At 44.4% G+C, this 16,556-nt stretch overlaps 1 protein-coding gene across 1 annotated transcript in view; it reads left to right on the plus strand.

Moving 5' to 3' along the window:
- Positions 1–16,556, plus strand: part of ANXA3 (annexin A3) — a 101,377-nt gene that overhangs the window by 12,375 nt on the left and 72,446 nt on the right. The window contains exon 2 of the mRNA XM_073597445.1: positions 8,239–8,270. Coding sequence (XP_073453546.1) covers positions 8,256–8,270 — 15 coding nt within the window. The 5' untranslated portion in view covers positions 8,239–8,255. The remainder of the gene's footprint in view (positions 1–8,238; positions 8,271–16,556) is intronic.

Raw genomic sequence — 16,556 nt, forward strand, 5'->3', positions numbered from 1 at the left:
TTGCTGTCCACCAATGTTTACCATCCAACCTGACAGAACTGGAGAGGATCTGTAAGGAGGAATGGCAGAGGATCCTCAAATCCAGGTGTGAAAAACTTATTGCATCTTTCCCAAAAAGACTCATGGCTGTATTAGATCAAAAGGGTGCTTCTACTAAACACCGAGCAAAGGGTCTGAATACTTAGGACCATGTGATGTTTCAGTTTTTCTTTTTTAATAATCTGCAAAAATGTCAACAATTCTGTGTTTTTCTGTCGATATGGGGTGCTGTGTGTACATTAGAGAGAAAAAAAAAAATGAACTTTAAATGATTTTAGCAAAAATTTAAGGGGGTCTGAACACTATCTATCTATCTCAAAGGAAATCAGTTGACTGGGTAGCATCTCCACTATCAAGACCGTAGAAAAAAAAAACATTAAGGCACTTAGTCCTTGCAGGTGGGGATCTTTACACACAGCATCTTGTGGGAGCGAGAAATAGATGTACCGTCCCTCACGGAGGTGTGACCTATCAGCAGCCCAAAACTTAGGTCGGAGAGTAATGCAATGATGTGTGGCACCATTATCAGGAATAGATGAAGTGGCCACCCAACTGTCCCGTAAACAGCAACGAACCAAGCCTTTAGGGTGAGAACGGTGTGACTATCACTGCCAGAGTTAGTCAGTTCTGTTGATTTGTGACAGTAGACAGATACACCTACAATAAAGAAATCTTGTTTCCTCAGGTAGATATGAAACCTTTTGAGACAGGCAGGTATGTACATTAAACAGCTGTATAAGTCATGTAAAGGGAAAGATTAAGATTACCAGACCCCAGCACGTTGCTTTCGAAAGACCAGGGAGCATTGCAGGAACAGGTCAGCTAAGACTCTCGCAGCTCCTCTGAGGATGGATCACAGGATCGCCTTCGGAGCCTCTGTAATCTCGGGGGGGGGCGGGGGGGGGGGGTTTCTCCACGCAGAAGATGTTCCAGATGTGTGAAGGATCCCTTACGGAATGTAGTGGAGAGGGGGTAGCCAAGGTGGTAGGTGAAACCCAGCTGGCAGGCTCACTCCAGGATGGGGCGTAGCAGAGCCCGGCAGTGTAGAGTTGCTCTTGAGAGGTCTGGGAGAATCCTAACAGCCACTCCATCAAAGTCAATAGCACCCGCTTCCAAAGCACTGCGGAGGATGGTTTCTTTGTGGGTGCAGCCTGCAGACAACATCCCGTGGTCTATCAGGGTCTGATGAGTGGGGACCCAGAGCTCTGTGTATCCTATCAAAGTTCAGGTTTGCAGGGGGTGAGTCTCCTAAGATTTTATGAAAGATGGCAACCACCGTTGCTGGTAGATCTTCCACGTCAGTAGCTTCTGGGAGTCTTCGGAGCCGTAAGTTGTTACGGCGGCTCCTGTCCTCCAGGTGAAGCAGGGCCACCACTGTATCCACATGAGATACTTTCAGAGACTCCAGAGCAGACACACGTTGTTCTAGGGTGGAGAGAGTAGATTCTCAAGCGGTCATGCGATTTGAAAGGGATTGTACCTCCAGTGTAACCGTCTGAAAGTCTCGGCGGTGTGTCTCCAATCTTCCCGATCATAGCCTCAATGTCCGCTTTGAGGTTGAATTTTTTTCTTTTTTCTTTTATTTACCGTATTTATCGGCGTATAACACGCACTTTTTTCCCCTTTAAAATCAGGGGAAAATCGCAGGTGCGTGTTATACGCCGATCCCCTGCGATCCCGTGGTGTCAAAACTTCAAAATCGCCGACCGCGATTTGAAAATGGCGCCGCCGGCGCCGAAATACACAGAGCCGGTCCTCGGCTCTTTCCGGCGGCTCTCGTTCATTTTCGGCTCCACTCGTAGTCCCGAGCGGAGCTATCCGAACCTACTCGGCTAGGTTCGGATAGCTCCGCTCGGGACTACGAGTGGAGCCGAAAATGAACGAGAGCCGCCGGAAAGAGCCGAGGACCGGCTCTGTGTATTTCGGCGCCATTTTCAAATCGCGGTCGGCGATTTTGAAGCCCAATATGGTAGGGACAGGGGATCGACGGCTGCAATGGGGGAAGGCTGCAATGGGGCAAGGCTGCACTGGGGAAGACTGCACTGACAAGGCTGCACTGGGGAAGGCTGCACTGACAAGGCTGCACTGGGGAAGGCTGCACTGACAAGGCTGCACTGGGGAAGGCTGCACTGACAAGGCTGCACTGGGGAAGGCTGCACTGACATGGCTGCACTGACATGGCTGCACTGGGGAAGGCTGCACTGACAAGGCTGCACTGACATGGCTGCACTGGGGCAAGGCTGCACTGAGAAGGCTGCAATGATGGGCATTTGAATGTAAGTTTTTTTTTTTCCCTTCAACTTCCCTCCTAAAAGTTTTTTTTCCTTAAAATTCCCTCCTAAAATGGGGTGCGTGTTATACGCCGATAAATACGGTATTTTTTTCAAATACAGCAACGGGGTACAGAAGTGGGGGGGGGGGGGGGTAGTGGTAAACGAATACCGCAACGTGTACAAAACAATGTATATATTTTTTGTATATGTGCGCAAAACAGTTCTCAATAACATTGTATGATATCCATATCACTGAGCAGTAGTACACAACAAAAGGAATGATCAGTTGTGTGGGGTGTTTAAGAGGGGAGGTGGGGGGGGGGGGAGGAATACAAACACTATGTACAAAATATAATCACAGCATCTGGCGTCCCAATCACTGGAGAGAAGGTTGTTGTCAGAATTCAGAGCCTGATTTCACCGATTGACCCCAGCTGGGAATAATCGGTGTTGTACAGCTAGACCTAGGTATTCATGTCACTTATGCGGATATCCTTTTAAGGAGAGGGTCAGAGGAGGAGTAATGAAGCCAGATGTACCACAGTTTGGTACAGCTGACAAAAAGAATCTAAGGAGGCTTTTTTTTTTTTTTTTCTTTTTTCTTGTTTTAATTGGACCAGGCAGGATGGATAGCAGATCCACCTTAGGGGAGGGAATATGAGAATCCTTATACATGTCATTGTGGAATTGAAAATTCCGGTTCCAAAAAGGGCGACCGCGACCACATTCCCACCACACATGGAGGTAGGTACCTTTTCCTCTGTGACAGCGCCAGCAGATGTCAGTAGTATTGGGGAGCATCCTGTGAACTGTGACTGGATCCCTGTACCACTGACATAGGAGTTTGTAGTTCTTCTCCTGTGTGAACCCAGAGATAGATTATTTGTGATTGTAAATGTGGTGTGCCATTGCCACGGGGATATTTCAATCCCCAAATCCCTGGACCACTTCTGTATGAAGTTTGGTAGTGCATTATGGGTATGGGACAGAATTTCTTTGTATATCAGACAGACATAGGGTATGTCTGGGGATCTGAGAGACTACACGTCTTCAAAAGCTGTAAGTGGTCTGTGAATCTGTCTGGAAAGGTGTAGGGTTTTGCTAAATTGCAATAGAGACAGCATGGATAACCAGTCAGCTGTGGTGGGGGACTGGTTGGCCCTGATGTGGTTGAAATCTGCCTGTAGTGGTGTGGACAAATTGCCGTGCCGTGGGCCATCGAGTCCTTTCATAAGAACCAATGTACCCCAAGGCATTATATGCAAGGAGTGCTGGGTTGTCAAATTAGGGGGTCAGTGGGCTGGGGTCTGTGGACAGCGCATAGGTGAGTTGTTTACCATACCATAGGGATAATGCCGCCAGTGTCAAGGGGGAAAGTTCTGTCATGGTGTGGAATTTATTGTGATATCCCCAGAGTAGAGCTTGAAGGTCCACAGTATTTTATGCTTGAGTCTGGAGGGGTGGTGGTGCCAGATGAATTTGATCGCTAGGGAGAGGGGTGTGTGAAAAAAGGCACAAGGGAGGGTGATGGGAAGGGCTTGAAAAAGATACAATAATTTGGGGAGAGTGTCCATCTTGGGGACATTCATTTGGCCGAACCACGATAGTTTAAGATGGTGCCATGATTCTAAAGAGCGCCTGATCTTAGTCCGTAAGGGGCTGAAGTTCAGGGGATAAATATCATGAAAGTCTCGAGGGATCTCTGTCTCTAGGTACTTAATCGACCGAGAATTCAATGTCCGCTTTAGATGGGAGGGTCTGAAGAAGCGTCCTGAGGTCATTGTCCACCCGCAGCATCAGGGATGGCTGGGAGTCACTCTGTGTCTGGTTTGAAAGCCGCCGGTGTGTCACAGAGTAGGCATCTGAGGCTGTAGAGGCAGCAGGGGAGGCTGGGGGAGCCATGATGTCAGGAGTTCTGTGCTGAGGGCCGCTTGGTTCGGCCATCTTGGATTCAGGGGAGGTCGATCGGGAACTTGAGAAATACCATTCTATTTCTCCCCCAGACTTCGTGGTACGGGATTTATGGATTGTCTTGACGTTTTGGTAGGAGAAGATCAGGAGCCCACAGGACACACGTCTCTACTCAGCCATGTCCAGACCATGCCCCTACACATGACATATGACATATTACACTTAAGAAAAAAAAAATATATATCTATCTCTATCCACATAAAACATATACAACAAATAAACAAGTAGTGTGTGTGTATGTATGTATGTGATGTTATATATATTTCCTCCCTAGCTACTTCCGGACCGCACATATACTGCGGCAGGGTGACCCAGCTAAGAAACAACGTACTTGTACGATGTTCGCGCTTCCTGGTCTCGGGCACGTGTGTGCCGTCAGCGACCATAGACACACAGTGGGAGCCAATTTCACACTGGAGTGGTGAGCTTGCAGGACAGTAAAAAGTCCTGCAAGCAGCGTCTTTGCAGCGCTGTAGGAGCGGTGTACACACCGCTCCTAAAGCGCCCCTGCCCATTGAAATCAAAGCCGGTGCTTTGCGGGCGGTTTTAACCCTTTTAAAAGCGCCCCGATAGCATCGCTAAACAGACGATAAAGCTCCGCTCGCAGTCCCACAAAAAAATCGCTAATTGCCATTACTAGTAAATAAAAAAAAAAAAAAGTCTATCCCATAGTTTGTAGATGCAATAACTTTTGTGCAAACCAATATACGCTTGGCCTAAATTGATGAAGATATAAATATGATTTTTTTACATTATTTTAATGGATATGTTTTAGCAGAAAGTAAATAGTTTTTGCCTTCAAAATTGTTGCTTTTTTTTTGTTTATAGCGCAAAAAATAAAAAACGCATAGGTGATCAAATACCACCAAAAGAAAGCTCTATTTGTGTGAAAAAAAGGACATAAATTTTGTTTTGGGTAAAGCATCGCAGGGCCACGCAATTGTCAGTTAAAATAATGTAGTGCCGTATCGCAATAAATGGCCTTACTGATGTAGCACCCTGATGTTTAGGCAGGGTTGCTATCAAATTTAGTTACCAGTCAATAGTTGCTTTGGCCAGTTGTTAGATCAATTGATTCCTCTCTAAATCTGACTTGTTGCACCATGCTAGTGACATTAGATAAGACATGGGCTTTGCAAGCTCAGACTTGAATGTATAGGGTGTCTCAGCCAATGGGCATGGATGTTCTTTGGTCCCTTGCCCTGCTGGGAGAGCCTATTTATTTGGGTGGAGTCAGGTGAGCGGGGTTCTGTGCCAACTGGACGGCTGTCTGGGTGGGCGTGTGTTGTACTGGCCTATCCCGGGACATGTGTGGCTGCTAGGCTGTCTGAGGCCTATCCAGAAGCAGGAGAGCAGCAGTTGGGACTGCTGGCTTGCAATCCAAACAGAAGTAGCGGTTCAGCCGGACGGGGAACCAGCTGTTGTCGGAGGTAGAAGGGGAAGCTGTCGCCACTAAGAGACTAACCACCTTGTTACCAGAGACCACTGTGAGTAAGCTGAAACCAGTACCAGAGCAGTCTTCTCGCCAGCTGGGCACAGTAAAGAAGTGGGAAAGCTTCAGTGAGTGCCAAGCCAGGGACCCAGCGGGACAGCAGTGGTGATGCTTGATGAGTATCTGTGAGTGCCAAGCCAGGGACCCAGCAGGGAAGTGGGGGTGACCCTTGAGGAAGATACTGTGCACTAAAGTGGAAAAGCTCAGGGGATGCAGTGGCTATTTGATCCAAAGTCTAGTGAAAGACTGGGAGTTCATGAGTAAAGACCCACAGTGAGTGACTGTGGAGGAAGCGGAGAACTGTTTGTTGCCAATAGTTGAATACAACTACCGTTAGTAACTGCTACAGGATTGTTGCCATAGGAGACAGCGATCCATAGGAGTCATCGGTCCGTTGCTGCATTTGTCCCCCAGTGCCTCTACACCGCGAACTGATCGATCGAACACCGCCAATTGCTCGGTTTTCAGAGCTCAGTGAGCAGAGAGCTGTAGACTGTCAATCACAGCTCTCTGCATTACCCCCTCCACGCTCATTGGAGGGCTGAGCTGTGGAGGGAGCGGGAGCGGCCATCTCCGACTCTCAGCAGCTTGCTGAAAGCCTGACCGGGGTGTCAGTCCAGGCACCCTGCGGATTCAGACTGGATGGCCATTGGTGACGTCAGCAGAGAGCAGACTTCAGCCTGCTCTCTGCTGAAAACAGGTCACAGGAGTGCAAAACGAATTGCACTTCTCCTTTTTTTTAAGAGGGTAAATCCTTTCCAGGGCTGATGTGGCTAGAATATAAAAGTTATCTTTCTGCTTTTAACAATTGCTTGCAATGTAGTGTTCTTCTTGCTTTATCTACTTTAATTTTAGCTGGTTATCTACATACACGTACTGTAGTTCCCTTGTCTTTACAAACAAATTGGCCATTGGAATTAGGCCGGCTATAGCCGATTTGAAGTTCAGCAGTGTGTGGGCAGGCTGAATGTACCAAGTTTCACTTGTGATTATCGCTAGCGGCAACTATACGCTAGAGTTGCACGATTAATCGTCAAGAATCGTTATCGCGATTTTTTTTTTTTTTTTTTTTTTTTTCCCCCTTGTGATCTTGACAAAGGGTTTCCCGATCTTCCCGATCTGTGGTATGAATTTTCTCTCTGCTCTCAGCATCAAAAGTCAAAGTCTGGGCAGTCTGCCAAGTTTAAAAACATTCTATCAGTCCAATGTTAAGTCTAAACATTGTATCAATTTGTCTTTTACATCAAAGGAATAGACTTCTGTTTGTAAATTAGGAACGTTTAACCACTTAAACACTAAACCTTTTTCTGGCAGTTGTTGTTTTCAAGTATTTTCATCATTTTTTTTTTTTTTTTTTTTGCTAGAAATTGCTAGACATTACTTAGAACCCCCAAACATATATATATATAATATAATATTTTAGTAGAGACCCTAGAGAATAAAATGTTGGTTGTTGCAATATTTTATGTCACCCTTTATTTGCGCATCGGTCTTTCAAATGCAATTTTTTTGGAAAAAATTACTTGTATGAATTAAAAAAAACAGTAAAGTTAGCCCAAATGTTTTTTGTATAATGTGAAAGATTTTACGCCGTGAGAATCGTGATGTTTATTCCAAGCAAAAAAATTGTGATTCTCATTTTGGCCAGAATCGTGCAGCTCAATTATACGCCTTCCCCTGACCCCCCCCCCCTCTGGGACTCTGGGATAAGACAATTGTTCGGCAGCCAGGATTCTACTGTCAGCACTGTCTGTGTGGTTGCAGGAAAGAAATGTGCACCGTCTATGGCTGGCCTTACGCCTGACACACAGTAGTCGTGTGTTTGTTTGTTTGTTTTTTTTTTTTTTTTTTTAAATAGGGTACTGAGTACTGCTTGGACCTTGAAGAAGGGGACATACCCCGAAAGCTTGTCCTGAAAAATTGTATGTTAGTGCAAATAAAAAAAGTATCATGGACAGTACTCAATTTTCTCTTTTAAATAGGGGATAGGGGGCCAGCACTCAAGCACTGATCAGGCGCCGACCGGCAGACCTTTTTTTTTGGTCATGCCTCAACAGAAGCCCGCTGCTGTACACACGGGCCAAATGTCAGCTGGTTTCTATTGAACCTGCCAATGCCCCTGATATCTAGCCCATGTGTATGGCCCTTTAGTCTAACCTGACTGTCACAATTATGCATAGGGGAGAACAATGCAGCACACAGCAGCCTCAGTTGAAAAGGAGTCTTTTGGACTACCCAGTCCTGGTGATCATGGTACAAATGTCGTCTTCTCTTCTCTTTTTTTTTTTTTTTTTTTTTTATCTTCTGCATTAGAGGCCTATTTCTGTTGTATTGTGCTGAATATGAAAATAGGTAACTGATCGTATTTTAGTCACTGCATGCAATATATTAGACTTGATGAATGTAAAGTTATTATTACAGCTCCTATTTATTTTTTTTATTTATTTTTTTGTTTTTTAACAGGTTAATCCCAATTTGAAATGGCATCCGTGTGGGTATGTACAGTTTTATTCTTAATCTGGCCTCTTGATTGGTAAAGACCTGCATATAGTAATGTCCTCATTTTATGCATCAGTGAACTATGTTATCAACACTCATTTTTGTGCTTTCCAGTCTTAAAGAGGGAGTCCACCCAAACCGCAAAAAAAAAAAAAAAAAATATTAAAAGCCAGCAGCTACAAATACTGCAGCTGCTGACTTTTTTAATACATGGCCACTTACCTGTCCCAGAGTCCAGCGATGTCGGCAGGCGACGCCGAGAACCCGCTCGGTTCTCGGCAGCTGCCGCCGCCATCCTAGGTGGGGGAATCAGGAAGTGAAGCGTTGCGGCTTCACTTCCCGGTTCCCTACTGCGCATGCGCGAATCGCGCTGCGCATCGTGAGTGGTCCCCGCTATCTCCTGGGAGCTGTGTGTTTCCCAGGAGACAGCGTGGTGGGGACAGGAAGAGGCATAGACTCCCATGGGAGTCTATGCCGGAAGTGGGTGCAAATACCTGTCTTAAACAGATATCTGCACCCCCCTCCCCCCTGAAAGGTGCCAAATGTGACACCGGAGGGGGGGAGGGTTCCGAAAAGCGGAAGTTCCATTTTTGTGTGGAACTCCGCTTTTAAGATTTGCCACTAAAGAATGTCATTTCTACCCTGAAATGTTCCCATAGTAGGTGTTGGGCAAGTGGGTTTTGCACTATACTAAATTCTTAACTTGAAAGTTCATTTCTGTAACGCTGAATGCTAAATAGTTTTTAAAGTGAACATGTGCTTTGCCAATGCATGTTCACTTCAATGGCTGTCGCACTAGCTGCACACAACCTACCTTTCCTTTTTTAACCCCTGCTGCACCATGTGGCGCCTGAAGACATAGCATAGTGAGCATGTAATTTGAGAAGCTGTCACATAGGGTAATTATTCTCTTACTGCCCCATTCGCAAGCTTTAAGTCTCAACATGACACAGGTAGATGCTAGGTTGCACCAGGAAATCAGGGTGTTAGCTGTCTGGCTATACAATATGGCAGGTGTATCACAGAACTAGTAAACCTATGCCTGCATGAATTTTTAAGTCCACATTCGGGCACCAAACATAAAATTACTCTGGGGCCTTCCCATACTGCAAGGGTTAAATACTCATTAAAGTAGAACTATAGGCAAAACTTTTTTTTTCTTTTTGGATAGCGTAATGGAGGGTTATAAACTTTTATTTTTTGCCATCTGTGCCCCATTGGGGAGATTTACTTTCACTTCCTGTCCCATATCCAAAGAGGAAGTGAGAGGAAATGCCTGCAAATTAAGAGCATTCCTTGTGGACCCCCAGGTCGTCAGAACTAGTCTTCCCATTGGAAGATTTCTTCTCCCATTACTTTTCCTGGGACAACCCAAAATTAGGGTTTTCTTTCACTTTGAATGATAAAGGTAAACAGGACGAATAGAGAGGGCAAATCTCCCTAACGGGAGCAATGAAAGCAAAGCAAACTGACTGGGGGTCTAATCTCTCCTTTTTTTGCAACCCCCCCCCACCACCACCACCACCACCACCAAAAAAAAAAAAAAAAAAACACCTTTCTAAGGCACGCAGTCCAGCGGTCACCTCAAGTATAATGCAGGACCAATGATCCTCTATTGTATATAAGAACACTGAGGGCCCTCCCATAATTTGAAGATTCAAGGAGAAGAGGAGAGCACCGAAAGCCACTTGCTCCAGCTCCCACTTATTTACAGTGCATCCGGAAAGTATTCACAACGCTGTACTTTTTCCACATTTTGTTATTCCAAAATGGATTAAATTCATTATTTTCCTCAAAATTCTACAAACAATACCCTATAATGACAATGTGAAAGAAGTTTGTTTGAAATCTTTGCAAATTTATTAAAAATAAAAAACAAAAAAAATCCCATGTACATAAGTATTAACAGCCTTTGCTCAATACATTGTTGAAGAACCTTTGGCACCAATTACAGCCTCAAGTTTTTTTGACTATGATGCTACAAGCTTGGCACACGTATTTTTGGGCAGTTTCTCCTATTCTTCTTTGCAGGACCTCTCAAGCTCCATTGGTTAGGATGGGGAACGTCGGTGCACAGACATTTTTAGATCTCTCCAGAGATGTTCATTCAGGTTCAAGTCTGGGCCCTGGCTGACAGAATTGTCCCGTAGCCACTCCTTTGTAATCTGGGCTGTGTGCTTAGGGTAGTTGTCCTGTTGAAAGATGAACATTCACCCCAGTCTGCGGTCCAGAGCGTTCTGGAGCAGGATTTCATCAAAGTTGTCTCTGTGCATTGATGCATTCATCTTTCCCTCGAGCCCGACTAGTCTCCCAGTTCCTGGCACTGAAAAACATCCCCACAGCATGATTCTGCTACCACCATGCTTCATTGTAGGGATAATATTGGCCAGGTGATGAGCAGTGCCTGGTTTCCTCCAGACATGCTTGCTTTTAAGGACAAAGAGTTCAATCTTTGTTTCACCAAACAAGAGAATTTTGTTTCTCGTGGTCAGAGTCCTGCAGGTGCCTTTTGGCAAACTCCAGGCAGGCTGTCATGTGGCTTCCGTCTGGCCACTCTACCATAGAGGCCTGATCGGTGGAGTGCTGCAGAGATGGTGGTTCTTCTGGAAGGTTTTCTTCTGTTCACAAAGAAACGCTGGCGCTCGGTCAGAGTAACCATCAGGTTCTTGGTCACCTCCCTGACTAAGGCCCTGCTCCCCCGATCGCTCAGTTTGGCCGGGCAGTCTGATCTAGGAAGAGTCCTGGTGGTTCCAAACTTCTTCCATTTACAGATGATGGAGGCCACTGTGCACATTGGGACCGTCAATGCTGCAGAAATGTTTCTGTACCCTTCCCCAGATCTGTGCGTTGATGCAATCCTGTCTCGGAGGTCTACAGACAATTCCTTTGACTTCATGGCTTGGTTTGTGCTCTGATATGCACTGTTAACTATGGGACCTTATATAGACAGGTGTGTGTCTTTCCAAATCCAGTCCAATCAACTGAATTTACCACAGGTGGACTCCAATAAAGTTGTAGAAACATCTCAAGCATGATCAGTGGAAACAGGATGCACCTGAGCTCAATTTTGAGTGTCATGGCAAGGGCTGTGAATACTTGCAGTGCCTTGAAAAAGTATTCATACCCCTTGAAATTTTCCACATTTTGTCATGTTACAACCAAAACCAGTAAATGTATTTTATTTGGATTTTGTGTGATAGACCAACACAAAGAAAGAGAAAAAGTTCTAGGAACAAATACAAGGGAACTCAGAGCCAGTACACGCAGGAGATAAAGGAAATAGACCATCGTTCAGCTCAGAACCTGGGGGGAACAGAGAATCTTGATTTGAAGGTGGTTAATCTCACTGAATTTCCACGCAACCAACATCACATTTCATTACTTACAAGGGGACTCTCTTTCTCACCCAAGTCAGCTATGAATGCGTTTGAGGGCTACAAAGATGTTAGCTGTTTCCTACGCAAAGTAATCTTCAGATACTGGCACACTAACCGTCAGAACACCCAGACTATCAATCAAAGTAATAAGGAGGAAGAGGAAGCATTATGACATTTTGGTCTCGCTACTTTAAGACAGTAAATCGTCTTAAAACAAACAGTTTATCTGTTAACTGGACCCCAGGAGAATGGTGAGTTTTCATCCGTGAACACTATCAGCGGACGGGGTAAATGAAGGGAACTCACTCCCCTACATTGCACCTCTCCTATCTATTTTTATTTACTGTTGTTCAGCTGGCCTCAATGAGATGACACTTTAGCTGGGAGTGGAAGTATCTTTCTGGAGAACCCTATGTGAAGCTTATTTTCTATCTCTGGACTGTACTTCTGCCAGCTCGCTATCGGTTTATCAAGCCCCCCTCTGTGGTTATCCATCCTAATCCATCCAGGGCGGTCTGTAAAATTGCTCTCTATACACGGTATTAGTGTCACCAGCTGAAGTTTGCTGTAAAGCCTAAAGACATCCTCAGTGATTATCAATTAGCATTTTGCTTCTATATATACACAAGGAAATTTTCTTTTTGGGGGTTCTTTACCTTACCAGCTGGTAAATTATTTGTATGAGAGTTGAATGAATGTTGTGGCCATCTGTGTCTTGATAACGTTATCAGTCTTTACATTTGTGGTGGAGGTATTTTTCTTCCTGTTTTTTTAATGATACCTTAGTGGATTTGTTTTCAATAAAGATTACTATTTATTACTCTTTGATATTTCCAGTTTGTTTCTCTTTGAAGAATCCTGTCTGGGCCTTTGGTCCTCCTCTCTTCCCCTTTTTTTTTTTTTTTTTTTCTAATATGCTTATTTGATTCAGAGGAACACACCTAATCATTAAATTGTATGTATTTAGGTGAATGGTTTTTGTTTGGGCTGTGGAAGTGTTACTTTCTATTATTGTCAAACTCACACTCTTCCCCGTCCAGACAACCTTACTAGGTTGAGACTCCTGGACAATCTTTTGTTTTTTGCAAAGTGAGACACAATTGTGAAGTGGAAGGAAAATGATAAATGGTTTTCAAAATTTTTTACAAATGTGTGAAAAGTGTGCCGTACATTTGTATTTCGCCCCCCTGAGTCAATACTTTGTAGAACCAACTTTTGTTGCAATTGCAGCTGCAAATCTTTTGGGGATGTCTCTACCAGCTTTGCACATCTAGAGTGACATTTTTGCCCATTCTTCTTCTCAAGCTCTGTCAGATTGGATGGAGAGCATCTGTGAACAACAGTTTTCAAGTCTTGCCACAGTTTCTCAATTGGATTTAGGTCTGGACTTTGACTGGGCCATTCTAACACATTAATATTTTTTTGAGCTGAACCATTCCATTGTAGCTTTTGATGTATGTTTAGGGTCGTTTTCCTGCTGGAAGGTGAACCTCCACCTCAGTCTCAAGTCTTTTGCAGACTCTTAACAGGTTTTCTTCTACGGTTGCCCTGTATTTGTGTCCATCCAACTTCCCATCAACTCTGACCAGCTTCCCTGTCCCTGCTGAAGAAAAGCATCCCCACAACATGATGCTGCCACCACCATGTTTCATGGTGGGGATGGTGTGTTCAGGGTGATGTGCAGTGTTAGTTTTCCACCACACATAGCGTTTTGCTTTTAGGCCAAAAAGTTCAATGTTGGTCTCATCTGACCAGAGCACCTTCTTCCACATGTTTGCTGTGTGCCCCACATGGCTTCTCACAAACTGAAAACGGGACTTCTTATGGCTTTCTGTCAACAATGGCTTCTTTCTTGCCATTCTTCTGTAAAGGCCAGATTTGTGGAGTGCTTGACTAATAGTTGTTCTGTGGACAGATTCTCCCACCTGAGCTGTGGATCTCTGCAGCTCCTCCAGAGTTACCATGGGCCTCTTGGCTGCTTCTCGGAATTAATGCTCTCCTTGCCTGGCCTGTCAGTTTAGGTAGACGGCCATGTCTTGGTAGATTTACAGTTGTGCCATACTCTTTCCATTTTAGGATGATGGATTGAACTGTACTCTGTGAGATGTTCAAAGCTTGGGATATTTTGTTTATAACCTAATCCTGCTTTATATTTCTCCACAACTTTATCCCTGACCTGTCTAGTGTGTTCCTTGGCCTTCATGATGCTGTTTGTTCACTAAGGTTCTCTAATAAACCTCTGAGGACTTCACAGAACAGCTGTGTTTGTACTGAGATTAAATTACACAGGTGGACTCTATTTACTAATTAGATGACTTCTGAAGGCAATTTGTTCCACTCGATTTTAGTTAGGGATATCAGAGTAAAGGGGGCTGAATATAAATGCATGGTACTTTTCAGATATTTTACTTGTAACAGGTTTTGAAAACCATTTATCATTTTCCTTCCACTTAACAATTAGGTGCCAGTTTGCGATGGTCTATCGCATAACATCCCAATAAAATAGTTACGTTTTTTGGTTGTAACATGACAAAATGTGGAAAATTTCAAGGGGTGTGAATAATTTTTCAGGGCACTGTATGTACGTGTGTGTGTTTTTTTTTTTTTTTTTTTTATGAATTTGCAAAGATTTCAAACAAACTTATTTTCACATTTTCATTATGCTGTATTGTCTTTAGAATTTTGAGGAAAATAATTAATTGAATAAGGCTGTAACATAACCAAACGTGGAAAGAGTGGAGTGCTGTGAATACTTTTCAGATGCACTGTACACATGAATGGTTATAGTATACAGCTGTATGTGTCTGTATGAAGGGCTGGCACCAGTATCCCAGTGTCCTTTCCAAGTGATATACCTTTTTACCAGATGGTGTTCTTCCATGGTTATCTCCAGTAGATTGTTGTGTCCCAATTGTGTAGAAATCGCAGTTGCTATGCAAAAGTAGGCTAATAAACTCTAAGGATAACCCCATCTGTTAGAAGGGGGGAAAAAAAGGTTTGAACGCTTCGATTTTATTATTTACAAAATGTTAATGTGTGAACATGTACCTTCACTTTCTGAAATTATACCGGTCACTTGGCAGCAAGTAAAGATATTGTGGTTGGGATACAGACATTCACAGTTCTAACCTCTTTTCTACTGAAAAAAAAAAAAAAATGCTTTACTACGCGTATCCCCCGAAAATAAGACCTAGCATTATTTTCCAGGAGGGCTGCAATATAAGCCCCACCCCGAAAATAAGCCCTAGTTTAAAACGCTTGTGAAATCCTATAATCTGCTCTATTACAGTAGTATATAATGTACAATGTGTGTGTGTGTTTCTGTAATATAATTGCGGGGAAGAGAGCTCAGGCGGGTCACAGAATAGAAGAACAGCGCTATGATGAAGGTATTTGCCACAATTATATTACAGAAACGCACACACATTGTACATTATTTACTACTGTAATAGAGTGAATTATAGGATTTACAAGCATTTTAACTCGGTTCACACTGGGGATTCCTGTCAGACAGGGAGAGAGAGAGGGGGAGAGTAGACAGCACATTACGTGGTAAGACCTACCCCAAAAATAAGCCCTGTGTCTTTTATTGCCAAAATAATATAAGACCCAGGCTTATTTTCGGGGAAACACGATATCTGAGTTCTGGCATCAGTGTGTTTATTAGGCCTCATGCACACTGGACGTTATGTGTTAGCAATTTTTTTTTTTTTTTTTTTTTTAATGGATCAAAAACGTTAAACGCTGCTGTCCTGCATTTTTGAGCGTTTATCTGCATTTTTACAGCTGAAAAATTCCTCTCAGAATCCACTAGTTTTGTGTGTTGTGTGGGTTTTTTTTTTTTTTTTTTACAGCTAAACACCCCAGCCAAAAACAGTTGCTAACAGCCTATGTGTGTATGGACACATAGGATAACATATTGGAGAGTTTGACTGTAGAATAAAAAACGTCTGAAGCTAAAAACAGCAGCTGTAAAAACGTCCAGTGTGCATGAGGCCTTTTAATGTAGAAAGAACGAACAGTTCTAAGGGTACTTTCACACTGAGTCGATGGGGCATTGGTGGTAAAGCGCTGCTATTTTTAGCAGCGCTTCACCGTCATTTTAGCTGTGCTTTTCGGCTGCTAGTGGGGCACTTTTAACCTCCGCTAGCGGCCGAAAAAAGGTTAAAAGCGCTGCAGTGGCACTTTGGCGGCGCTGCTCATTGATTTCAATGGGCAGGGGTGCTTTGGGAGCGGTGTATACACCGCTCCTACAGCGCCTCAAAAATGCTGCCTGCAGGACTTTTTTTACCATCCTGCCAGCGCACCGCTCCAGTGTGAAAGCACTCGGGCTTTCACACTGGAGTGAGAGGACAGGCGCTATTTTTAGCGCTATAGCGTCTCAGTGTGAAAGTGGCCTAAGTGTTAGGCCCCTTTCACGAACACATGTCCATTTTGACGGACTTTGCTTGCTTAGGCAGGGATCGCTCTGTTGATCCCTCGCTGAGCCGGCAGATGGCAGGTCCGTCTCTGCTCACTGTGTAGGGACGGACCTGTCAGAGCTCCACTCTCCTCTATGGGAGATCGGATAAAAACGGTCCGTTTTCATCTGATCCACCAGACAGATGGAAAATAGGGTTTCCATCAGCCTGGATTCAGATGAGCGGAGGGGATCGGATGTCGGCTGACATGTCACTGCTGACATCCGTCGCTCCATAGACCCGCATAGACCTCCATAGGTCCGTTCAGGTCCGCATGTGTGAAAGGGGCCTAATGGATAACTTGGAAGAGTTTTTACTTTTGTCTAAATAAGGGCCCTTTCATACTGGGGCGGGTCGCGGCGTCGGCGCCCTGTTGTAAGCGGCACTTTACCGTCGGTATTCGGCCGCTAGCGGGGCAGTTTTACCCCCCTGCTAGCGGCCGAGA

This window comes from Aquarana catesbeiana, linkage group LG01 (genome assembly GCF_042186555.1).
Source record: "Aquarana catesbeiana isolate 2022-GZ linkage group LG01, ASM4218655v1, whole genome shotgun sequence".
Lineage (NCBI taxonomy): Eukaryota > Metazoa > Chordata > Amphibia > Anura > Ranidae > Aquarana > Aquarana catesbeiana.